The sequence below is a fragment of the Mrakia frigida genome, assembly GCF_051309035.1.
Source record: "Mrakia frigida strain ATCC 22029 unplaced genomic scaffold BDY24scaffold_28, whole genome shotgun sequence".
In the NCBI taxonomy this organism is placed as follows: domain Eukaryota; kingdom Fungi; phylum Basidiomycota; class Tremellomycetes; order Cystofilobasidiales; family Mrakiaceae; genus Mrakia; species Mrakia frigida.
The window spans coordinates 336,440-358,947 of NW_027481253.1; the positions used below are offsets into that span (position 1 = coordinate 336,440).

A 22,508-nucleotide genomic window follows, 5' to 3' on the forward strand; every position below is an offset into this window, starting at 1 on the left:
GTCTCACGATCTATGCCTCTCTCACTCGAGAATCGGATCCATTAAGAAAGGAGGCAGATTAAACGAAGGAGGATAAACAAACGACGAACGTCCCTAAACAAAGCGGACGACGGACGAAACGAAACAGAGAGCGACAGAGGATATCTATGGTAGTGAAAACGGGCCAAATAGGGAAGAGAAAGCAAACGAAAAAAAGTCCAAGAACGAACGAGCGAGCACCCTACCGATAGCAAGCGTTCAGCACCACATACGCGATCCAAGCGGGCCAAAACACGCCCAACACATCCTTCACCCACCTCGCCACCAGACTCTCCTCCCCGCCTACCAGACCCCACACCTTCCTCGGCACTCCAATCGCCTGTCGCAGATCCACCAGGACCTCCTTGATCCCGATCGTCTCGCCTCTCGAAGCACGCGTCGTTGAGGGAAGCAAATTGTTCTCCTTCTCGAGGACGCGAGAGACTTTGCGGACCTGTCCTGGACGCGAAGAAGTTGAGCCCGAGCCGCCTGGTGTCACGGGGGAGAGGAGGCCGAGTCCGATTCCTGAAGCTGTTCGAGGGAGAGGAAGGAAGTAGGACGCCGACGCTGAGGCTCCTCCTTCCTCGATGGTCGAAGGCGATTGAGCTCTCGAGTGAGGATGCTCGTCGTACTCCACGTCGACCTGAGAAGCAGCAGCATGGAACCCAGCGAGGTAGAACGAGCTCGGTCTCGTAGGATTCGAAATCCCCGAAACGGAAGGTCCAGCGTCGACGGAGAACGAGGAGGGTTCCTCGTGAAGTTGAGGTTCGTTGGAAGAAGGGTGGTAGCCCAGACGAGGGGAAGCTGTAGGGGAGGGAGGCATGGACCTTGAAGGTCGACGGGTGGGATTAGGGGAGGCGAAGGGAGTCATTCCTAGGTTGGCGTTGGATCCTAGACGAGGGGATTTGAGAGGGTTGGTTCCGACGAGAGGCGTGGAGGAGTGGCGCATGGGGGAGTTGGCGCCTGAGGAGGGAGCGGTGAGGATGCTGAGAGGGTTGGGACGACGACGACGGTAGGATTTTTTGGCGTTGAGGAAGAAGAGGACGAGGAGGGTGATGAGGGTGAAGGGGAGGTCTGGTGAACGGGAGGGAAGGCAAGGGACGAGATCAGCGAATCGTCGACGCGTCGAGAAGAAGTCGAAGGTCTAGCTCGACTCACAGATGTTGAAGTAGATTCCGAGTTGGTTTGGCAGGTTGCAAGCCATGTCGGCGTGAGAAGGAGCAGTAGGATCGAGAGGGTTCGGAGGGACGAGGGAGAGGATTTGGAAGCCGGGAGTCGAGATGCCCATGGCCATCGAGAACGTCTTGACGGTGACCTCTCGAATCGAGTTGGGATGAGTGTAGTCGCAATGGTCGTGATCGTCTCCACTGAGAAAGACCAAACCCAAAATGGAAACGAGAATCAGCTCTCGTCGAAAGGAAGACGCGTCGAGTTTCGTCGCAGCTCACCTGAAGATCAATGTCGGTTTCACTTTCTCCATCAAGAACGACGACGTCTCAGCTCCTCTACAACCATCCAAAGATAATAATACTCAGTCAGCTACATCAAAGCGTACCAGAAGAAGATTAAAGAGACGAAACTCACAGCAGCTTTTGATAACCCAACCCAGCTCCGTTCGAGATGAACCCTCCTCCCTCTCGATTCGGTCCACACTCGACTCTCTCCCTCCTCGTCAACGGCACATGCGAGAGTAGAATCCGAGGGTACTTCGCCACAGCTGCGAGAGTCACAAAGAGACCTTGTCAGCTCCCGCTCCTTCCTCCCTCCTCGAAGGTTCGTTCCTTCGATCGAAAGAGCTGGACTCACTGTTCCCCAACCTCTGCAAGAAATCGATACTCCCTCCATCCTGACCGTCCCACTCTCCGAACCGAACCTCAGAAGCGTATCTACGAGCGTCAAATCCAAACCCCAAATCCCAGCGTCAGCGTCTCTCAGCAAGCTCGAAGTTCCGTCTTTCGCTCACCTCCGGTAGTCCTCCTCGATCAGCCCAGGAGCGTCGAGCATTACGAAGGTATGGTTCCCCAAGGTGACTTCCTGGTTGACGGCTCCAAAGTACTGCTGATACCGATCTCGAGCGTGAGGAGAGAAGGACCGGGAGGTTCCGAGGCCCTGAGAATGAAGAAGGAAGGAAGGGGAGGTTGAGCGAGCTCGTTTCGAAGGAAGGAAGAGAGAGAGAGCTGAGACGTACGACGTCTCGGTTCCCAGGAATGTAGAAGACTCGTAGATCGTGAGGGGTAGAGAAGATGTGTTTGAAGCGAGCGACGTAGGTTTTGAACCTGTTACGCAAAGGCGAGAGAGGAAAAGGGAAGCGATGAAGGAAGGGACGGAAGTGTTCAGCTCTCCTGGTGGTCTCTCTCGAGCTCTAGGCAAAACCGAGACTCACTCTGCATCCGACAGTGTAGCTCTCCCTGAATCCAGCTGATCCCCGAGAAAGAAGACCGCGTCTGGCTTGAACTGTTTCGCTACTGACCAGCTCTTCTTGAGGTAGGTATCGACGACGAACTCGGTGATGGCGGTCTTCCACGGTTTCCGACGGAACGAAGGAGATTCAAAGTCGATGAGTTGAGGATCAGAGATGAGGAGGATTCGAGTAGCGCGAGGACGTCGATTGGAAGGAGTAGGGGAGATCTGGAAGAAGGAAGGGAGGTGGTACGGATGAGGAGGAGGAACAAGGTTGAAGGAAGGAGGGAGAGACAGTTTGGAGGAGGGAGAGCTTACTTTAGGCAGTCGTTTCTCTAGTTTCGACCACCGACACGAAGAGACGCTCCAGTAGAACTGAAGAGAGGAGTGAAGTATAGAGAGACGGAGTCAGATGGAGCTTGAAGGACGAAACCGAGAGGGAGGGAAGGAGGGATGGCCAGCGAGAGCTCGACGCTCTAGCTCATCACAGCTCTGCTTCCTTCCCTTCTCCTCCTTCCAAAGAGCTCAAAAAGAAGCTCACCTGTCCAACCTATACATACGCAAAAGAAGAGAGAACGGTTAGCATCGTCCTTCAAGCTCATCTTGTCAAGCAGAAGGGAGCGGGGAGGGTTGGACTGAGGAAGGAAGGAAGGAGACGTGCCTCGTTCCAAACGACGAGCACGAGCCATCCAAATCGAAACGAGAAGGCAGCGCTCTTGATGAGAGGTTGATGACGTCTCCGTCGAGATAGGGACCCGTTGCCTGACATCCTCGAAAGAGCGAAAAAGGAGAAGAGAAGGAGAAGGAGGAGGTTCAAGTTTGGGAGGGAGCGGCGCCTCGACCTCTCTCCAGCTTCTCCTGCCTCCCTTTTCAAATCGGAAGCGAACAGGAAAACATGGCAAGCAAAAAAGCGTATGTTTCGTTGCTCTGCATGGAAAGCTTGCGACGAGAAGGTTTATCCGGACGCGAGGAAGAAATGGAGAGACGAGAAGCCCATAGATAGATCAACGCCGGTTCGAGAGAACTCCATCGACGGCACCCTTGATTCCTCGTCCTACGAGATCTCCCAGCCCTCCAGCGACGTTCTTCAATCCGTTGGCTGCTGAAACAACCTGAGCGAGCGTAGGCAAGCTAGGAGCTGAGAGTCCTGATCCTGCTCCATCGCCTCCGGATTCTGTTTTGTCGAAACGAAACGAGGAAAAAGGAAAGAGAGGAAGAACGCGTCGAGAAATCAGTACGCGTCTCTCTTCCTCCCCTTCAACAGCGAGATTGAATCTCTTCGCCGGACTCACGTTTCATAATCAACCCCTTCACTCCCTCCAACTCCTGCAGCACATCCATCCCCAGTCCTCTCGCCCACCTCAACGTCGAACTCTCCGTCCTAAAAATCTTCTCCAGCCCATCCGTCGCGGTCATCACGACCTGGTTCTTCACCCACCTCTCCCTCTCGTAACCCTTCAACGTCACCATGCTCCCCAAATCCCCTCCAACCTTGACTCCTTTCTCCAGATGCTCCACCAAACTCTTCACGTCTCCCAAACCCATGTTGAGTCCCATCCCACAGTGAGGATGGATCGTGTGCGCTGCGTCTCCCACGAGAGCGACTCGAGGAGAAACGTAGGATTCGGCGTGAGAGTAAGCGAGAGGGAAAGAGGCTGTGGCGCCGGGTTGCATGGAGAGGACCATAGGAGGGACGAGATCGTGGTTGTGAGGAGGGATCCCAGTCGGGGAGGGAGGCTGAAGGAGGGAGAGATGCGAGTGAGGTTGGACCGTTCCAGAGGAGTTTTCGATCAAAGCGAGGGTGGAGAGGATTTCCGAGTGAGGGAAAGGTTTGGTAGGATCGAGTTTGTGAGCGGCGAGGATCCTATCGAGCAGATGCTTGACTCCGTGCTCGGGGATTCGGTAGCAGGCGTTGATCATGAGGACGAGGGATTCCTCAGGGAGGGATTTGACGGCGAGAGAGAGTTCGGGAGGGTTGAGATGCCAGGCGAGGGAAGCGTGGTCGTTGGTTAAGGGCAGGAAGGCGAGAGGACCGGAGGGGAGGAAACGTTGGAAGGCCGTGAGGGTTCGAGGAGTGGGAGGGGAAGGGTAAGGGTTGTGGGTCATGACCGAGACGATGGTGTGGGTGTTGTAGGAGTGACCGTGGGATTCGATTCCAGCGAACTTTCGAACGGGAGAGCGAAGACCGTCGGCTCCGATCTGAGGAAGATGAGAACGAGACGACGACGACAACGAGGGAGGGAAGTCAGCGTTTCGCGTCTTGGATCGACTCGACGTAGATGTCTGAAAAGAAAACTCACGACCAACTTGGCTCGAAGTCCCTTCCCACCGGTAACTCTCACAACAGGCCACTCTCCAGCTCCTCCGACGCCAGTCTCCCTCTCGATGCCTTCAACCCTCGTCCCTCCCATGAGCTCGACGTTCTTTCCCTGCTCGGCCAACATCCTCAGCATTCCGTACTGGAGATTCAGGTTCTCCACCAAGGTCGACATGCCAGTTCCAGTAGGAGCGGTGAAGGTTATACGAGAAGGAGTGAGGGAGTCCCAGACCTGGCGACGAAAGAAAAGGTCAGCTCGAGCTCAACTTCCCTTCCTTGAGGCCTTGATCGCGACAACTGAGGTGTATCGACGTACCTGCATCTCCTCTATAGGACCCAATCGATGCTGATTGACGTAGGACCACGCTCCCATAGCTGGATAAACGTGCGATCCCTCATCAGTTTCTTGAGCTCGAGGGCGTCGGATCGAAGGAGGGCGAAGAGGAAGGAAGACCAGGACTGACTCTTTAGGAAAGATCTGTTTTCATTCGTAACGGAACTGATCCTGTTGCTCCACTCTCCATCCTTGGGCTTCCAAGCTTCGATCTTTGAGAGATCGGAAGCTTCGATGAGGCACGTCTTGAGGTGAGACGTCGTGGGACGAGAACCTGAGAGCACAGTCGAGAGAGTTTAGCTTCCTGGATCGATCTGGAAATCTATAGAGGTTGGAAAGGAGAGCTTACCGAGAGCAGCTGCGAGAGAGAGACCAGCGACTCCTCCTCCGATGATGACGATATCGTAGTCGGACGGGGGAGGGAGGGGAGAGGAGGGAAGGGAGGAGGAGGTTGAGCTTGAGCTTGAACCGATGGGCGAAGGAGAAGGCGAGGCTGCTACAGCGTAGAATCGAAAGATCTGTCGAGACGGAGTCCGAAGAGATCTCCTAGCGAGAAGGGTGACCGACATGGTCTACGAAAAAGGGATGAGAGGTGAGAGGAGAGGGAAGGAAGATGGTGTTGAAGGTCAATCGAAAACGACTCTCCTTCTTGACCTCGAACGGCCATCTTCTCCCCTCTTCTTCTCGTTCGATCTTGATTTTTCAGGCCAAAGCTCAAAGTAGTACCGACACAGAGCAAACTTGCGACAACTCTCGAAAAGCTCAGAATCGACTCGGAGCCGAGAAGTCGAAGAATCGATTGAAGACGAGAGGGAGGACGGGAAAAGGAAGGAGAGTCGAAGCTCACCAACTCTGCTCTCCTCTTCTCCGCTGGGATTCGGCAGCTTGGAGATCCCCTCTCAGAACGTCACCGGGTACGTCCAAGAGGGTCTTACGTTTGATCTCGGAGGAAAAAAAAAAAGCGGTTCTGGATCTGGTCCCGTCCTTGGAAGAGAAGAGTGAACGCCCAGCGCTTGAGCTCAACCTATCTCTCCTTCCCTCATCTTGTTCAGGTCCTCCTCGCAGGTTCTCTGCCGTAGGAAGACTCAGCGTAGAAACCGTCGCATCTGAACTCCATGGAGCCGCTGCTAGACTAGCCTTCCCACTTCTCGGCCAGATCTTAGCAGCGCTTTCAACCTTCAGCCCTCGGAGCCACGACTCGTGCGACCACTCAGCCTTTCCTCCTTCCCCTCGTAGAATCCTTCGTCGTTCCTCTGAGTACGCGCCGACTCAAGCCTCTACGACAGACCTTGCACCGGATCTTCTGTCACCTCGGCCAAAACCACAGCGTGGCCCAAGAAGATCGACGGTCGTAAATGACCTGGGTGACGCGTCTTGAGGACGTCGTGTTTTGAATTCTCTTCAGAGTTCTTCCAGCACACGTCTTTTTGCTGCTGAGAAGTGACAGACTTTGGATCTCGGCACTCCCAAGAGTCATACTCCCCACCGGAGTTCGGCTGAATTCGCCCTAGCAGCCGAGGAGGGGTGAGTCGTTCAGCTCTTCTTCATTCCGAACCATCACCTCAACCATCTCTCCCCCTTCCCCCTCATCTCATCTCAATCAAACACACCTGCTCTTTCTCCACTACCTGCCCAAGCTACGATCATGATCGTCAAACTCCTCTCCCTCTCGACACTCCTCACTCTTGCGTCCGCCGTCCCATCTCCTCTTCACAAACGCGCTGTTGATGTCGTCGAGAACTGTCTCGTCAGCGGCGACGCCTCCTTGTCCTTCGACGATGGTCCTTACCTTTACGAAGAGAACATTGCTTCAACGCTAGATGCTGCAGGTGCCAAAGGCACGTTCTTTCTCAACGGCAAGTCTCCCTTTCCCTTTCTCTTCTTCGCTTTCCTCTCCCAACTCCTCTGCTGATTTCTTCGCTCTTCTTCAGGCGCAAACTACGGCTGTATCTACGACCACGCCGACTCCATCAAGGCTCTCTACAACAGCGGTCACACCCTTGGAAACCACGGTGTGAGTCGTCTCGGAGGATTTGACGACGGCGTCTTCTTTTCTCTCTCTCGCTGACCTTCTCTTCTCGCTCCTCTCTTTCTCTCAGTGGAGTCACCCAGACTTCAACACTCTGTGAGTTTCCCCTTCTCCTTCGTCAAAGATGCACAGAAAGCTTTGCTTCGCCGCTGGGCGTTGTTCGATCTCTGCCGTGACTCACTTTTCTCTCGCCCCCGTTCTAGGACCTGGGATCAAATCCACGACGAGCTCTACCGAGTCGAACAAGCGTTCATCAAGATACTCGGAGTCAAACCTCTCTTCTTCAGGCCCCCTTACGGAAATTACAACGACCTCGGTACTTCGAATTCTCCCCCTTCTCCTTTCCGAGCCTCGCGACTCATCCTTTTTCTTCTTGTTCTGTTCCATCAGTCCTCGCCGCTCTTGATAACCGAGGATACAAGAAAGTTTTCATCTGGAACCAAGACCCTGGGGATTCGAACGGAGCTTCGGTCGAGTCGCAGAAGGCCCTTTACGATGAAATCCCTTCTCAGTTCCCTAGCCCTCAACTCATTCTTCAGCACTCCGTGAGTTTCATCTCATCTTGCCTGATACGCTTGAAAGTTTACTGATGTTTACGCTTCTTCTTTTTCGGGGAGGTTCTGCAGACCAAAGAGTCCAGTGAGTTCTCGCGTTTGTTCCCGCAACGATGACCTTCGACGCGACTGATCTCCCCCCTTTCCTCCCTTTCCCCCTCAGCCGCCAATGAAGTCCTTCCCTACGCTTTATCCAAGCTCCAAGGTGCTGGGTACAAGGTCGTAGCCGTAGATACGTGTCTTGGGGACCAGGGTGAGAACGATTTCCGTCCTTCTTCTTCGTCTTACATAGGCGCAGAATGCTCATTCTCTTCTTCTTCGGCAGGCATGTGGCCGTACGAATGGATCGGAGAGCCTCAAGCTCGAGACGATACCTGGGTCTGCTAAACCCCTCGAGCGCATTTCCCTCTCCCGCTCCCTTTCCTTCTCCTCGTCCTGTCTTCTTCCCTTCCTTCCTTCTAATTTCGCGACCGCGATGGACCTTATTCGGAAAATCGCTGCTTGCTTCTCATATAATCTACTTACTTATTACTTGCTTAATTCTCCTCCTCGTTCCCCTCCCTGTATTTCTTTGTTTTTGCTCGCCGTTCGCTTTTCCTTTGCTTCAACCATTGCCCTCGATCTCGAGCATTTCTTGTCTTTGCTTAATTCTTCAATGCACACTTTCACATTCCCAGACTTAGCTGAGATATCCTTTTCTTCTCTCCCTCGAAGGAGGAAGAATCGAGTCGCTCGATCACCCACGACGCGTCGTCTCGATTCGAACGGCCGACTCGTCCCTAGTCCCTCCCTCCCTTTCGCTTTTTCCGAGACAGAGAAGCATAGAATGGGATCTCGAACTTCCTATCGGCTAGTCTTTCTCTGGGCTTCAGGGTGTGTCGGAGAACTTTTGCGGACGAAAGGGAGAAAGGGAAGCTGCGGGACGTTCACCTCCCCGTTTCCAGTGTTTCAGCCTTCCCTTCCTCTCCCTCCCCTTCCCTTTGACCGCCAGCGGGATGACCCGCAAGGCTTGAAATCGATATGTCATCCGAGTTTTCCGTTCAGCATCTCCCTTTGTTTCCTCCAACTACGACTCTCTCCTTCTTTCGTCCTCGCTCGTTTTCCCTTTCATCCGCCGTCGTTCGCTCTTTCTCCTTCCCCTCTTCCACCACATCCTCCCACTCCTCCATCAAGATGTCTAGCAGGTTCGTTCACCTTTGGTCTTTCGACGTTCGCTCTCAAGGACGAAGCTCACTCTTTTTCCTTCGTCCTTCTCTTCTAGTGAAATCGCTCGTCCCGTCGCTTTTCAACACTCGTTCCACGGGTCTGTGCCCTCACTAAGTCGCGCCTCTTCGCCATGTGAGTCGCCGTTGAAGATCTATCTTCTCTTTTACGCTTTGATCAAACGATTGAGCAGAATCCTTCCCTCTCAACAGCTGGATCGTCCTCCTCCGTTTCTCCCTCCCCCCCTCCTCAGTACTCCTCCCGCTCCTCCTACAACATCTCCTCCGGTCCTCCTCCCTCCCCATCCCCAGAATCCTCCCACGCCGCTACTTCCTCGAGCTGGTCTCCTCGTCGTGGCGATTCTCTGGCAGGAAGGTCGAAGCTGAGGAAGTTGATGAGCACGGACGGAGGGTCACGGATTCTCTTGCTCGATCTCGAGACCGGTGTCAAGTTCTGGGCTGTTCGAAGAGTCGATGAGTTCTCGGAGTGAGTGTTTGCCTTTTTTTCGCATGCCTCCTTCGAGACCTAGAGCTGACCGTATTTCTCTCTTCGCTTCAAAGCTCCAAAACAACCCCTCCTCGTTCCACCGCCATCCGTTCCCTTCAGCCTTCCACTCCTCCCCAAATCCACTACATCCCTCCCACTCCCCTCAGGCCCATCCTACTGGATTCCAGGTGCCTCAAAGGTGCTTCTAGAGAGCGATCTCGTCTGGAGGTTATCTCGGCGGTGGAAAAGAGGAGCGCGTCGAAGTTTTGATCCGCTCTTCCCTCTTTTGTTTTAGTCCTCGTTTTGCTTCGTTGCTCATCTTGATTCTCGTTCTCTCTTTTGATTAGTTCTCCCTTCCGTTCTAGCACTCTCGCTTTGCTTTGCTTCGCACTTTCGTTCACCAGGCACCTTGTCTTTCTAGCGTTTTGTTTCGTCCTCGTTCTCCGCTCCGTTCTGTCGTTTTGTTCCTGCTCGTTGCTCGTTTATCGATGTCTCGTACTGCTAGTAATTACGCCACTTTACTTGCTCTGTTCTGCTCGTTCTGCTCTGCTCCTCGCTCTTTCTCTCGCTTGCCTGCTTCCTCGTCGCGTCCCGTTTTCTGCTTTCTTGCTTTACTTTGCTTCCTCCGTGCTTATCATCTGCTTTATACCTTCTACTGTCGGAACGCTGCCCCATCCCCTGTCCCCCTCTTTCGCTTTGTCTTCTTTTAGAACGGACTGCACTAATACTGCAGTGCCTCAAATCGAACGCTCTCCTCTGTACTTTTCGAACACAACGTCCCCTTCGTCGAATCTCCTCTCTGATGGCCACAGGGCAAACAACACATTCAAGCCCATCTATACCGATAACTTATCTGACCTTGAAAAGCTGAACAAGAGTCTGGCCGTCCTTCTCCGCTCCAGGGTTGGCGACCTGGTAGTGGATCTCGACATCGAGTTCTCGAGAGTTGGTCGAGGACTTGTGGCAGTGGAAGACTCCGGTGATGACGGTACCTGAATACGAGGTCGAAGAAAAAAAAGAGGAAGGAGACGAAGTCAGTAAGTGAAGGAAGAACAAAGAAGACAAGAAGAGAAGGAGGGGAACGCACCCTCGAGGATGGCGATGGGCTCCTTCAGCAAGAAGAGGGTCTGCTTCCAGTGAGTGGGAACTCCAGCAGGCTGTGAGAAAAGAGGAATAGTCAGCTCGATCGAAGCTCCTTGGAGTAGGAGAGAACAGAGGTACGCACTCCGGTCGTGAACGAGACCTCGTTGTGATCTCCCTCCTTGGCCTCGACCTTCAGCGACTCGTCGTGCCTCGTCAGGTCGACCTGAGCATCCTTAGCGACGGAGGAGCCGTCGGGAGTGAAGAAGGTATCGAAATGGCCGAGGAAGGCGTGCATGGTTCCGGTCTTGGTGGCGGTGATGGAGAAGGAGGAGGTGAAGTCAAGGGATTTGACGGTTGCTGTCGAGATGAGGATGTCCTGGAGAGACAGAGAGAGCGGAAGACGATCGGATCAGCATCTAGAGCTCCCACCGAGACGTCGATAAGCGGATGCGACGAACCTTGATGCAAGAGTAGGAAGTAGCGACCTCGGACGCCTCGAGGACCTCGACCAGCGAGTCCTCGTTGATCTCCTCAGCCATGGCTCGCATGTCGAAACCTGTGACCGACGAAGAGTAAGATTACGGTCAGCTTCATCATTGAAGGGAGGGCCAGACGACGGAAGCGGGCTAGAAGAGGGGGGAAGGACGAACCGTAAACGTCGCTCCAGAAACCGACTCGCTGTTGAATGTAGTCGGCACAGTCGACTCCGCTGAGCATGATCTTGGTCTGACTGGGAGCCATGACTCCTCCCTCCCGAAGGAACCGATCTCGGGCGACGAGAACGGAGTCGAGCATGCTCTCGTAGAGACTGAGGCGAAGAGAAGCACAACGAGTCAGCAAGACGCGACGAAGTGGCGAGCTTGGGATCTAGACTCACAGGAAGTATCCCATCCACTGAAAGAGATCAAATAAGTTGCGGAGAAAGCGTCAGCAAACGGTTTAGATCGTGAAGGTCGATGAGGCGAAGAGAGACGCGTCCTTCGTGCTCGAATCAACACTCACCTCAGAAATGATGATATCAACGGTCTTGACGGGCAGCTCGATATCCTCGACCTTTCCTCGAACGACGGTGATCTTGTCGGCGAGTCCGTTGACCTTGATGTTCTCGATAGCCTTCTTGGCGACGTCCGACGCGTCGACAGCGTAGACGTGCTTCGCGCCAGCTCGAGCAGCGAGGAGGGAGAGGATCCCAGTTCCGCATCCGACGTCGAGAACGATGGCATCCTTGAAGAGATGAGGGTTGGAGAGAATGAAGAGGGCGTAGGACTTGGTTCGGGTGGTGTCTGTTGAGGAAGAGGAAGGGCGAGAGGAGGAAGGAAGAGACGGCGTGTGAGCACGAGAGAAGCTCAAGCGAGGACCTTTGAGAGACCGAACACGAAAACTCACCCTTCAGCATGATCTCGTGACTAACAAAAAACAAAGAAATATCAGCCAGAGTAGGACAAGACGGAGGTGCGACGCGAGCTCGACTCACATGTCTGCGTCGACGATGAGGAAAGAGGAAGAAACGATCAGCTCCCACTCTTCTTCTCTGTCATTCAAGATGATCGAACTACTCCCAAGACTTACCGTTGTACGCATACGAGTCGAAGTAGTGCGAGTCATCGTCTCGAACGACCTTCTTCTCCTCCTTCACGACCTCGACCTTTCCCTCGGCGACCCCTCCTCCCAGCCCAGAGAGATCCTTCACTCGGTTCCTGAGACCACCCAACTCTTCCCTAGCCTCCTCATCGAGCGACTTGAGCTTCTCCTCCAGGTGACGGATCCGACGCTTAGCTTGCAGGAGCTCGGCTGATGAGTCGGGAGACGAGGCGGTGGTGGTGGTTTGGGGAGCTGAAGGAGAGGTCTCCTCGTCGTCCGAGGAGTCCCAGGAGTCGTCTCCGAATTCTAGTAGAGATAGATGTAAAAAGAAGCATGAGTTTGGTTGTCGCGAACGACAAAATGCGACGAGGAGAGAAGCAAACGAACGAAGGAAAGGGTCGTTCTGAAGAACGGGGATGAGGAGGGAGTCATCCTTGAACAGAGGTTCCGAACCAGAGAGTTTGAGGACGTCCGAAGCTGAAGGAGACTCCTTTCGGATGTAGTTGACGAGACGAACTCGCTCGTGGAAGTCGAGCCCTGGGAAGCAAAGGAGGCAAGAAAGGTCAGCTCGAGCTCATTTCTTCCTTCCCTCCCTCCCTCGAGCTCACTCACCGAGTCGAGCAACCTCCTTGACGAAATCAATACCGTTCTCCTTGATGTCCCAAGCTGCAGCGTCCTCCACAGTCTTGAACTCCTTGGCTCCGAAGAGAGTTCGAGCAGGAACGGAGGGAGCCGAGTCCGACAGCCAGTCCTCGAAGGTCTCGTCTTGATCGTCCTCCGAGTCGCTCGAAGCGCACGAGGAGGAAGCAGATTTTCGAGAGGAGGTCGAAGGGATAGCTGGAGTAGCGGATGAGGTTGAAGCTGAGGTCGAAGCGAGTCGGAAAGCCATGGCGGAAGAGGAGGGAAGGAGAGAGTTGAAGACAAGAGAAGAGGAGGAAGGAGGAAAGTCGAGGTCGTCGAGATTTTCGAGAGCGTCGTCAAGGGGAGGGTCTAACCTCTCTGTTGGCACTTGCAGAACCGATTCGAAAGCTGTCGGGAAGCATGCAGGGCGACGAGGAATACCAACGGCCCCATCTCCAAAGATCTCTCGAATTTCCTGAGCGGACAAGATTGACAGGAGGAAGACGCGGCGAAGAGAGGGAGGACGTCGCGAATCTTGACCTCCCTGCTGTTTGCGATTTCCGACAGATTTTGATGAAAGTTTCGAGACTGAATTCAAGAAATCAGACTGATCTGTGATATTTGAAATTTTATTGCTCACGTCTCTTAGCGCGAAATTTGTCTACTAGATGGTTCTACAGTCTTCGGTTCCTTCCCGTCACCCTCCTTGTCCTTTTTTCGAGAGCTTCCCCCCCAACCGTCTCCTTCCCCTCCTTCCCACCCTCAACCCTTCTTTTCCTTTCTCGCTCGTTCTTCTCGTCAGAAGCACCAGCCCTTCCCTACACACACCTTTTTTCCCACCCTTTTTCTTCTTCTTCTTCTTCTTCTACTCCAAAAATGGTGCGTTTGCAGAGGATTCCGACCCTTCCTCCCATTCTTTCGAGCTCACTCTGTGACCTTCCTTCCTCTCGTGTTTCTGGTCTCTACAGGCGTCTGTTGTCGGAATCGATCTCGGAAACACTTCCTCCAAGGTCAGCCTTCTTCTCTCTATGAACTCGTTCGAAAAGAGAGAGTCGACGTGGCGACTCGCTCGCTGACTCTCCTCCCTTCCTTCCCTTCCTCTCTCACCATCTAGATTGGAGTCGCTCGACGAGGGTCAGTACTACATCAACAAAGGCTGTGATGCGGTGTATAGGAAGGACCGGTAGAAGCCAGTAGAGCTGAAGAATCATTGAGTCGAAGCTGACCTTTGTTCTCCTTACTCTCTTGCCCTCCAGTGGAATCGATGTCATCGTTCGTTCCCCTTTCTTCCTCCATCTTGTTCTATAGTAGAAGACTTAACCTCTCTTCTTTCCATTACTACCAGGCCAACGAGGTTTCCAACCGTGCTACTCCGTGAGTTGCAGCTCTTTCTTTGAGCTTGTCTCTTTGAGCTCTCGTTTGAAGCCATTCCCAGCTCACATCTCTTTCGACCCCTTCTCCTCCCCTTCTTCCAGCTCCCTCATCTCCTTCACCGCTCGACAGCGATACATCGGAGAGGCCGCCAAGACCGCTGAGACTTCCAACTTCAAGAACACCGTCGGATCCCTCAAGAGGTTGATCGGAAGGAGCTTCGACGACCCTGGTGAGTTTTCGAGTTTCTCCTCGACACAAGTCCTTTCCGTTTCAAGCACGGGAGCTGATTCCTTCTAATCTTTGCGGCTTCTTCTTCTTCTTCTGCGAGTGTAGAGGTCCAGGAGATCGAGAGCAAGTTCCTCAACTGCAAGCTCGTCGATGTCAACGGAAGCGTTGGAGTCGAGGTGCGTCTTTCAACCACCCATCCTCCCTTCCTTCCCTCCCCCTTCTTCTCCTTTCCTCTTGCCTTCTCGAGCGTCAACTCATCAAATCCCTCGTTCTCTCCTCCCTCTAATCAGGTCAACTACCTCGGAGAGCCCGCCGTCTTCTCTGCCACTCAGCTCGTCGCCATGTACCTCGGACGACTTCGAGACCAGACCGCTGTCGAGCTCTCCCAGGCCGTCTCGGACGTCGTTATCGCCGTCCCAGGATGGTACACGGACAACCAGAGGCGAGCCATGCTCGATGCCGCTTCCATCGCCGGACTCAACCCTCTTCGACTCATCAACGACCTCACTGCTGTCGCTCTCGGTTACGGAATCACCAAGTCGGATCTCCCTGCCGCTCCTGAACCCCCCAAGCACGTCGTGTTCATCGACATCGGACACTCCAACTACTCGGTAGCCGTTGCTGCTTTCTCCAAGGGACAGCTCAACATCAAGTCGACGGCGTACGACCGAAACTTCGGAGGACGAGACCTCGACTTTGCTCTCGTCCAGCACTTCGCCGCTGAGTTCAAGACCAAGTACAAGATCGACGTCCTCTCCTCCCCCAAGGCCATCTTCCGACTCTCCGCCGGATGCGAGAAGCTCAAGAAGGTCCTCTCCGCCAACACCGAGGCTCCTCTCAACGTCGAGTCCATCATGAACGACGTCGACGCGTCCTCCAAGCTCACTCGAGTCGAGTTCGAGGGTCTCGTCGCCGAGGTCCTCTCCCGAGTTCAGGCTCCCATCCTCGCCGCCCTCGCCGACGCCGGTCTCGAGGCTTCCGACATCGACTCGATCGAGCTCGTCGGAGGATCGTCTCGAGTTCCCGCCATCAAGGAGCGAATCTCGGAGCTCTTCCCTGGAAAGACCCTCGGAGTCACCCTCAACGCGGACGAGGCCATCGCTCGAGGAGCCACCTTCGCCTGTGCCGTCCTCTCCCCTGTCTTCAAGGTTCGAGACTTCGCCGTCCAGGACATCGCCACCTACCCCATCACCATCTTCTGGGAGAAGGACGAGGTCAACGCCGCCGAGGAGGAGGGAACCGAGCTCCTCGTCTTCCCCAAGGGAAACACCGTACCTTCCACCAAGGTCCTCACCTTCTCCCGAGGAGGACCCTTCGACCTCGAGGCCAGGTACACCAACCCCGAGGATCTCCCCGGAAACATCTCCCCTTGGATCGGAAAGGCCACTTTCAAGAACGTCACCAAGACCGCCGCTGGAGAGCCCGCTACCGTCAAGGTCAAGGCCAGACTCAACCTCCACGGAATCCTCTCGTTCGAGGGAGCCTACCTCCACGAGGAGTCGGAGAAGGTCGAGGAGGTCGTCGACGCTCCCATGGAGGGAGAGGGAGCTCCCGTCGAGGGAGAGGCTCCTGCGCCCAAGAAGACCAAGAAGGTCGTCAAGAAGACCGACATCCCCGTCGTCGCTGGTTACGCTACCCTCGACCAGTCCATCGTCAACCAGTTCACCGAGGCTGAGGGGCAGATGTCGGCTACCGACAAGCTCGTCACCGAGACTGAGGTACGTTTTTCGAGCTTCAACTCTTTCCTCCTTCCCTTTCCCTCCCTCTCTCTCTCGTCTCGATGAGCGAACTCGAACTGACGCGTTCTCCTCTTCCTTTCTCTTCCACAGGACCGAAAGAACGCCCTCGAGGAGTACGTTTACGACACCCGATCCAAGCTCGAGGGACGATACGCTCCTTACGTCCAGGCCTCCGAGAAGGAGAAGCTCCTCTCCATGCTTCAGGACGCCGAGGATTGGCTCTACACCGAGGAGGGAGAGGACGCCATCAAGTCGGTCTACGTTTCCAAGCTCGACGAGGTCAAGGCCGTCGGAGGACCCGTTGCGTTGAGGTGCAAGGAGGACGAGGCTAGGCCCAAGGCTGCTTCTCAGTTGAGGGAGGCTACCAACGAGTTCATGACCAAGGCTCAGAGTGGAGACGAGAAGTACTCTCACCTCTCCGAGAAGGATTTGGAGTCTGTTGTACGCATCTCTTCCTTTTCGAGCTCGAACCCTCGTCTCTCTTCGACTTCGACCTTTCTCGTTCGCTGACCTCCTCTCCTCCTTTCTTCTGTCCCTCAGATCGAGAAGGCTGCCCTTGCTTCCTCGTGGTTGGACAACCAGATGGCCAAGCAGGCTGAGCGAGCTAAGGTTCGTTCCCTTTCTCTTCCTGCCTTCGTCCTCTTCCGTTTCTTCGTCGACTGACGCGTCTCGCCCTCTTCTTCTTCTCCATCTTCAGAACGTCGCCCCCGCCACCACTTCCGAGGAGATCCTCAAGCGACGGGACGACGTCGTCTACCACTGCTCCGGTATTCTCAACAAGCCCAAGCCCCGTGCGGTCGTTCCCCCCAAGACCGACACTCCCCCTGCGAAGGAGGAGAAGGAGCCCGTCGTCGAGGAGACTGAGGAGGGATCCGCCACCGTCGAGGACATGGATGCCGCCGACGAGCTCGATTAGATTCAGTAGACTTTGCTAAGTTTTTCGTTGGAGGTCGCGATCGCGTTGTTTTTCTCTTTCTTGCTCTTCATTTTCACTCTCTCCTCTCTCCCTTTTTTTTGACTTTCACTCGCTCTCGTGCTTGTTCGGTTGCTATTAGATCTCTAACGTCCAAAAGCATTCTTCAACCCCTCTCTCTCTCTCGTCTCGCAAGAAGACCGAAACGTTCGAAGGAAAGAAACATGATCAACCAAAGCACTTGCATTCGCACCCTGCGACTGGGCACGACGCGTTCCCTTCGTCCTCGTCTTCCTCCTCCTCGTCCAGCTCGTTCGCCAGTCCAGCGTCGAACCTCCGAGCTCGATCGGCTCTCCGAAGGGTGAGGTCTGATTTGGGATCGTAGAGGGGGTGGTTGGATGGGAGAGGCGGTTGAGAGTTGGACGAGGAACCGAAGAACCAGGTCATGAGGTGGGAGCGATGGCCTGAGGAGGGAGAAGAAAGAGATCGGTCAGCAAAAGAGAGGTTGACAGAGAAGGTGCGAAAAGGAGAGCTTACCTCCATGACGACAGACTGGTTCAAAGGGAGGAGGGAGGGGAAATCAGAGTTAGCGAAGGAAAGAGAAGACGCGTCGAGTTTGAGACGGACGCACGAGGGCAGAAGACTGCAGAGAGACGAGGAGACAGAAAGTACAGGAGTTAGCATGATCCTATCTTAGTTTCGAGGGAGTGCTTCGAGCTCACGAGGTAACGAGTCGAGGGAATCTGGATCGACAACGAAGAGAACGAACGATCAGTTCTCGGGAAGAGACAGCGAAGCGGAAAACTGAGCTCACTTGTTCGAACAGCCTCGTCGATAATCTGAACATCTCGAGACTTATCCAAAGCTTGTCCCAGGCTCTTCATACCTGAGAAAGAGCAGCACAGACGAAGCAAGAGGTCAGCGAGACGCGTCGAGAGGAGAGGCGAAGCCAACGCACATATCGAGCAGCGAGGGAGAGCGTTGTGGCATGTTGGGCAGATATGGGACTGAAGATCAAGGTTCGGGAAGGTCAGAGATGCTTTGCGAAGCGCTCTGCGAAGAAGGGAAGAGCTCACGTGAAGTCCCTTGACGGCGTGCCCGCTGGGAGTCGTCGCTGTCTCCACCGTCGAGTTGACCGCCGAAGACACGTTCTTGTTGCAGCTGTTTCGACCAAAGCAGAGAAGAAGGCAACTAATCAGTATCTCCTTCGAGAAAGAGGTGTGAGAAGGAGGAAAGCACGCACAAATTACACCTGACGACAACCTGAACCGGACAAGGGATCGTCGCTCCCCTCTCCCTCGCCAGTCGTCCCTTCGCTTCCCTGAACGTCGCTCTCTCCATGAATAGGATCGATCGGTGGAGGTAGGACTCGTAGGATCCGATCCAACGAAGAGCGAGGTCGGCGTAGGGAACTCCTGAGGGCGAGATGAGGTCGGGAGAGACGCGTCCAGGGACGGTGTGAGCTGCGAGGATGGAGACGGTTTGAACGTCCGAGTTCTTGCGGAGGTGGGCTCGAAGGATGTCGAAACCTTCGGAACTGAAGAGACCGGTGATGGAAAGACCAAGGAGGTCGGCGGAGGAGATGGCGTAGTCGGATTGACTTCGAAGGAATTGGGAGACCTGGGGAAAGAGAAGAAGGAAAGGGCAAAGCGAGGTCAGCTCGACCGTCGAGGAGTGCGAGTCTCGAAGCTGTGAAGAGAGTGCGACGAGTCAGATGACAAGAGGATACTCACCCTTCCATCATGAGCAAACTTCAAAGCCATTCCCAACCGATCAACCAGAGGCAGACCCTCCTCCGTCAAAACCTCCTCCAGATCGCCCGTCAAACCGTACCTCCAAACCGCTCTCAGGTAAGGGTTCCCCAACTCGTTGACTCGACTGAGATGCATCTCATGTCTCGGAAGACGGTCGTGAGGTGCGTCCTGAGGGTGTTGGAGATGGATGAGGAGCGTGAGAGCGATGGCTTTGAGGTGTTGATCTAGACGCGTCGAAGGAAGAGAACCGAGAGTCAGTCGAAGCTTCGAGATCGATGAGGAAGTGTGTGCAAGCTCACCTTTACTCTTGTCCAAAGCCTCGATACTCCTCTCGATCCTCCCCGAGAAGAGAGCAGAGAAAGCAGCCCGTTCGTACTTCCCGATGCTCTCAAGTCTGTTCGAACGCAACAGAACCACGTCCAAACCGTCAGCTCTCTACATCTCTTCCTTCCTCAATGCGATTCTACTTAGCACAGCCACTCACCTTCTCACCTCCTCCTCAATCTCACCCTCTCCCAAATCCCAACCAACAATCCCCAACGCCGTCACCCTCTCGTGCACCTTCTTCGACCCCACCGACAACGGCACCATCACCGAACTCTTCCCCCCGGCCCTCCTATCGTTGAACGCAGCACACGCTCTAGCGAAATCCTTGGACGAAGCGACCGGAACAGGCTCGAGGTAGTTGGGAGAGGTGGCTCGAGGAGTTCGAACGTTGTCGGCTGGGGATTCGTCTCGATGAGCGTGGGTTCGAGGGAGTTTCCGGACGTCGTCGAGGTGGAGGTTGAACCCTGAGATGTTGCTGTTGTTGGTTGAGCGGGATTTGCGAGCGGATTCGGCGTGGGAAGGGGTGGCGGCTCCAGAAGGGGAGGGGGAGAGAGGGAGGGAGGCGGCGTTGAAACCGAGCCAGAGTTGACGGACGCCGATGAAGGAGAAGTCGAGGCTGTGGGAGCGAGGATTCGAGGAGGAGAAGCGTTCGGAGTAGGCTGAGGCGGGAAGGGAGGAAGGAGAAGGGGTCAGAGATGGAAAAAGACGCGTCGAGAAGAAGAGGAGAGAGAGAGAGGGCGGAGAACTCACGACCGAACCAGTTCCAGAAATCAACGAGCGGCTGCTCCCCTAGCTCAGCAGCGACGAGAGAGTTCCGTTCCATCTGTTTCGGGCGCAGACGAAGATCAGCAACCGGGATCGAACGAACGGAGGCAGGAATAGAAAACGCGTCTTACTCACATCGTGCAACCCATACCCTCTCTCTGCTCTCGTCTTCATCACCACTCCCACATCCCTACTCAACAGCCTCGCCGCTTTCTCTGCCGCCGCTCCATTCGTCAACTGCTGATCCTCCTCCAAACAAGCCGCTGCTTCGTCGTCCTCCCCATCTCCATCGCTCGTATCGATCTTCTCCGCCACGAGCGCTCTCCCTCTGGAAGGCTGTCTCGTCACGATAGGTTTCGTCAGAACCGGTTGGACTCCTGAGTCTTGACGAAGAGGAGAGGGAGCTCGAGCTGGTCGACGAGTGAGGTTGACGAGAGGTCGTTTATCGATGGTGCTGGTGTTGGTGGTGGTGGGGATGAGAGGGAGAGTGGGATCGTTGTGGTCGATGGTGGTGGGAAGACGAGGTGAGGCTGGACGGGATTGGCTGGGTCGACGAGTCGGATAGGGAGACAGATCGAGAGGTGTCTGAGGGAGAGGGGAGATGATGTTGAGGTTGGGTCCGTAGAGGAGGTTGGAGCTCGAGGAGATGGCGAGCTGGAAGGAAGGGCAGAAGGGGAGTCAGGTTTCGTTCACGCGTTCTCACTCGAAAAAACGATGGTTAACTCACTGGAGATCGTTCGATAACCTCCGGCCACAGAACTTCTCCCCCTTGAGCAGCCGAGAAAGTCGCCAAACGACACTGAAGCTCTTCCGAAGCAGGTTCCTCGTCCGACGCGTCTTGATTTCGATCCGGGTGAACGTACGAGAACGTCAACGACGTCGTCGAATTCGAGTGAGGACCAGGAGGGACTAGAAACACATCCGAACAGTCGAGCGTCAGTCTGGAAATCCACCAAAAGAAACGCTGCAAGCGACTCACTCCTGATCGGCTCTCCCTTGACCACCAACGGTCCCAATCCCTCTCCTCCGCCTTCTCCCTTCAGCGGATCTACTAGATCCCACAAGCTCAGATCGCCACCCCTCTCGAGCACCACCAACCTTCCCTCTCTCTCCAGATCCCACTTGACAGCCACCGCTCCCGTCCTCAGTTCTCCTCCTCCTCCTGCGGCCGTCACGGCTCCCGCTCCGACTGCTCTCCCTCCTCCGACTGCTGAGCCTGCTCCACCTCCCGCAGGTTTCACGACCGGACCGTCCAGACGAAGGACTTGCATCCTCGGAGATCGAGTATCCCAGACTCGAACGGTTCCTCCTGAAGGTCCTCCTCCACTTTCGGACGAGGAGCGACCGTCTCGAAGGGAGGTTGGTTGGTTGGACGAAGTGAGGGAGGATAAAGGGAGTCCTTCGTCGTAGGCTGCTAGACGGTGGATAGAGAAAGGGTCGGAGGCCATGCCGGAAGCGAGAAGACGACCTCCTCCTCCTGAGCTGGTCGCGGTTGGGGAGGTTCCGGGGAGGTTGCTGGTCGACGAGGAAGGCTGACCGAGGGAGGAAGACGATCCAGGAGTTGGACCGAATTGAAGACAAGGGTGAGAACTTCCGGTTCGAATGTCGTACAGTCGGATGTACTGCTTCGCGGTCGAGACGGCGAGGAGGGACGAGTCCATCCACGTCAGATCGAGGATCGTTTCCGATGGGATGAGCGAGTAGAGAGGAGACGGACGGCCACTCTTGGAGGTCGTGCTAGTACCAGTAACGGCATCTCCTGGAGTTCCTCCTGAGGGATCCAGAGGGAGGAAGAAGCCTCTCGGTCCTCCTGCTGCTCCTTCTGATCTTGGATCGGACGAGGACGAGTTGAGATTGTGCATTCTCGAAACGTCCCAGATAAAGACGGAGGAATCTGTTCTGATTTTTGTGAAACCTTGAGCGAGGAGGAAGGGAACGGAAGTTCCATCTTGGGTTGGAGGGGAGAAGGCGAGACAGGTGGTCGTTCTGGAAGCTCGAGGCGGGATGAGCGTGAAGGTGTGCGCGGGAGGAGGAGGATCGAACGAAGGAGAGGACAGCGACCGATGAGGGAGAGAAATCAACGAGATGGTTCCGGTGGCGTTGGCGGAAGCGAGAAGAGGGATCGCAGAGTGAGGAGACCAGGCGAGCGACTGAGAAAGAAAAGGAAACGAACGAGAAGGAGGAAGGGAGATGTGAGCTCGGACGTTTCCTTCCCTTCCTTCTTCTCTCCAAGCCGCTTATCGATTTCTTACCTTGACGACAGTAAGATCCCCTTTCCAGTTCAACTCCAATGCTCGTTTCACCTGGATAAACCCAAATCAAGAACGGATGGGAGCGTCAGAAATCAAGCTGAGCTCCTCGAGTTTCAGCAGCGAGAGGCAGGAGGGAAGGAAGGAAAGCTTACCTTGGACTCCCAGCTATACAGTCTCACCACTCCTCGCGAGCCTACAGCGAACCGATTCGTCTTGAGAGGATCCCATAGAAGGTGGACGGGTTGATCCATCGTTGGCGTGTGTTGGGGGGAGAAGAAGGAAGACGGTGATGAGCTTGACAACCGAATCCCCTCGACTTCGAGCTTTCGATTTCGGACTCAAAACCAAAACGCACGATCCCATCAAAAGGGACCCTCCCCGATCAACAGAAAAGAGGTAGGGAGCGATGAAAGGGATACGACGAAGAAAGTATAGAAGAGCGAGCAAGCGTAACGAGATGAGACGAAGAGGGACGTCGAGCGATAAAGAGAGCGTGTGGGTGTGCGTAGGGCAAGAGAAAGCCCCGTGAA

General features: G+C 54.9%; 8 protein-coding genes across 8 annotated transcripts; 4 read left to right on the forward strand and 4 right to left on the reverse strand.

Moving 5' to 3' along the window:
- On the reverse strand, positions 1-3,231 carry CDC1 (putative lipid phosphatase CDC1). Its single transcript, XM_076641600.1, has 11 exons — positions 3,080-3,231; positions 2,960-2,968; positions 2,737-2,793; positions 2,402-2,646; positions 2,207-2,294; positions 1,982-2,127; positions 1,825-1,904; positions 1,603-1,735; positions 1,467-1,523; positions 1,177-1,385; positions 1-1,092 (listed from the first exon to the last, which is right to left on the reverse strand). Exons 1-11 carry the CDS (start codon positions 3,185-3,187, stop codon positions 221-223), a joined length of 2,004 nt encoding a protein of 667 aa, XP_076494276.1. The 5' UTR covers positions 3,188-3,231; the 3' UTR covers positions 1-220.
- Positions 3,232-3,569: 338 nt separating this feature from the next.
- Positions 3,570-5,711, reverse strand: COQ6 (putative N,N-dimethylaniline monooxygenase COQ6). Its single transcript, XM_076641601.1, has 5 exons — positions 5,419-5,711; positions 5,200-5,343; positions 5,052-5,110; positions 4,719-4,967; positions 3,570-4,617 (listed from the first exon to the last, which is right to left on the reverse strand). The coding sequence occupies exons 1-5, from the start codon at positions 5,636-5,638 to the stop codon at positions 3,676-3,678; spliced, it is 1,614 nt and encodes a 537-aa protein (XP_076494277.1). The 5' UTR covers positions 5,639-5,711; the 3' UTR covers positions 3,570-3,675.
- Positions 5,413-6,580, forward strand: BDY24DRAFT_148110 (uncharacterized protein). Its single transcript, XM_076636115.1, has one exon. The coding sequence runs from the start codon at positions 5,683-5,685 to the stop codon at positions 6,445-6,447; it is 765 nt and encodes a 254-aa protein (XP_076494278.1). The 5' UTR covers positions 5,413-5,682; the 3' UTR covers positions 6,448-6,580.
- A 134-nt stretch (positions 6,581-6,714) lies between these two features.
- BDY24DRAFT_417453 (carbohydrate deacetylase) lies at positions 6,715-8,039 on the forward strand (the record flags this gene model as incomplete). Its single annotated transcript, XM_076643713.1, has 8 exons — positions 6,715-6,898; positions 7,001-7,083; positions 7,169-7,194; positions 7,302-7,414; positions 7,489-7,643; positions 7,725-7,737; positions 7,816-7,905; positions 7,978-8,039. The coding sequence occupies 8 exons, from the start codon at positions 6,715-6,717 to the stop codon at positions 8,037-8,039; spliced, it is 726 nt and encodes a 241-aa protein (XP_076494279.1).
- A 319-nt stretch (positions 8,040-8,358) lies between these two features.
- On the forward strand, positions 8,359-9,092 carry BDY24DRAFT_397770 (uncharacterized protein). The gene has a single exon (XM_076641602.1). It carries the CDS (start codon positions 8,479-8,481, stop codon positions 8,911-8,913), a length of 435 nt encoding a protein of 144 aa, XP_076494280.1. The 5' UTR covers positions 8,359-8,478; the 3' UTR covers positions 8,914-9,092.
- Positions 9,093-10,148: 1,056 nt separating this feature from the next.
- BDY24DRAFT_397774 (protein arginine N-methyltransferase) lies at positions 10,149-12,931 on the reverse strand. The gene is made up of 11 exons (XM_076641603.1): positions 12,618-12,931; positions 12,393-12,542; positions 11,994-12,311; positions 11,811-11,888; positions 11,427-11,707; positions 11,302-11,318; positions 11,075-11,232; positions 10,883-10,980; positions 10,567-10,800; positions 10,429-10,498; positions 10,149-10,333 (listed from the first exon to the last, which is right to left on the reverse strand). Exons 1-11 carry the CDS (start codon positions 12,892-12,894, stop codon positions 10,191-10,193), a joined length of 1,824 nt encoding a protein of 607 aa, XP_076494281.1. The 5' UTR covers positions 12,895-12,931; the 3' UTR covers positions 10,149-10,190.
- A 363-nt stretch (positions 12,932-13,294) lies between these two features.
- Positions 13,295-16,883, forward strand: BDY24DRAFT_417456 (putative heat shock protein; the record flags this gene model as incomplete). Its single annotated transcript, XM_076643714.1, has 11 exons — positions 13,295-13,312; positions 13,595-13,636; positions 13,741-13,760; positions 13,883-13,898; positions 13,972-14,000; positions 14,102-14,229; positions 14,334-14,404; positions 14,519-15,946; positions 16,058-16,408; positions 16,508-16,576; positions 16,665-16,883. The coding sequence occupies 11 exons, from the start codon at positions 13,295-13,297 to the stop codon at positions 16,881-16,883; spliced, it is 2,391 nt and encodes a 796-aa protein (XP_076494282.1).
- A 112-nt stretch (positions 16,884-16,995) lies between these two features.
- SEA4 (Sea4p) lies at positions 16,996-22,432 on the reverse strand. The gene is made up of 17 exons (XM_076636116.1): positions 22,131-22,432; positions 21,979-22,029; positions 20,706-21,876; positions 20,454-20,635; positions 19,862-20,380; positions 19,712-19,784; positions 19,119-19,620; positions 18,934-19,028; positions 18,614-18,858; positions 18,124-18,500; positions 17,957-18,041; positions 17,839-17,887; positions 17,695-17,766; positions 17,603-17,623; positions 17,512-17,523; positions 17,418-17,432; positions 16,996-17,344 (listed from the first exon to the last, which is right to left on the reverse strand). Exons 1-17 carry the CDS (start codon positions 22,227-22,229, stop codon positions 17,109-17,111), a joined length of 3,804 nt encoding a protein of 1,267 aa, XP_076494283.1. The 5' UTR covers positions 22,230-22,432; the 3' UTR covers positions 16,996-17,108.
- Positions 22,433-22,508: the final 76 nt, after the last annotated feature.

Bases quoted from the DNA above. Each gene is read 5' to 3' on its own strand.
- COQ6 (XM_076641601.1), bottom strand. From the start codon at position 5,638: ATGTCGGTCACCCTTCTCGCTAGGAGATCTCTTCGGACTCCGTCTCGA. The intron at 5,111-5,199 runs GTCAGTCCTGGT...ACGTTTATCCAG, and splicing joins AAACAGATCTTTCCTAAAGA to CTATGGGAGCGTGGTCCTAC. The intron at 4,968-5,051 runs GTACGTCGATAC...TTTCGTCGCCAG, and splicing joins GTCCTATAGAGGAGATGCAG to GTCTGGGACTCCCTCACTCC.
- BDY24DRAFT_148110 (XM_076636115.1), top strand. From the start codon at position 5,683: ATGGTGTTGAAGGTCAATCGAAAACGACTCTCCTTCTTGACCTCGAAC.
- BDY24DRAFT_397774 (XM_076641603.1), bottom strand. From the start codon at position 12,894: ATGGCTTTCCGACTCGCTTCGACCTCAGCTTCAACCTCATCCGCTACT. The intron at 11,708-11,810 runs GTGAGTTTTCGT...CTTCCTCAACAG, and splicing joins TCACGAGATCATGCTGAAGG to ACACCACCCGAACCAAGTCC. The intron at 10,981-11,074 runs GTTCGTCCTTCC...CGTCGGTCACAG, and splicing joins TTTCTGGAGCGACGTTTACG to GTTTCGACATGCGAGCCATG.
- BDY24DRAFT_397770 (XM_076641602.1), top strand. From the start codon at position 8,479: ATGGGATCTCGAACTTCCTATCGGCTAGTCTTTCTCTGGGCTTCAGGG.
- CDC1 (XM_076641600.1), bottom strand. From the start codon at position 3,187: ATGTCAGGCAACGGGTCCCTATCTCGACGGAGACGTCATCAACCTCTC. The intron at 2,295-2,401 runs GTGAGTCTCGGT...TTTGCGTAACAG, and splicing joins GCTACACTGTCGGATGCAGA to GTTCAAAACCTACGTCGCTC. The intron at 1,736-1,824 runs GTGAGTCCAGCT...TGACTCTCGCAG, and splicing joins CTTGCAGAGGTTGGGGAACA to CTGTGGCGAAGTACCCTCGG.
- SEA4 (XM_076636116.1), bottom strand. From the start codon at position 22,229: ATGGATCAACCCGTCCACCTTCTATGGGATCCTCTCAAGACGAATCGG. The intron at 20,381-20,453 runs GTGAGTTAACCA...CCTTCCTTCCAG, and splicing joins AGGTTATCGAACGATCTCCA to CTCGCCATCTCCTCGAGCTC. The intron at 17,888-17,956 runs GTGAGCTCTTCC...CTTGATCTTCAG, and splicing joins ACGCCGTCAAGGGACTTCAC to TCCCATATCTGCCCAACATG.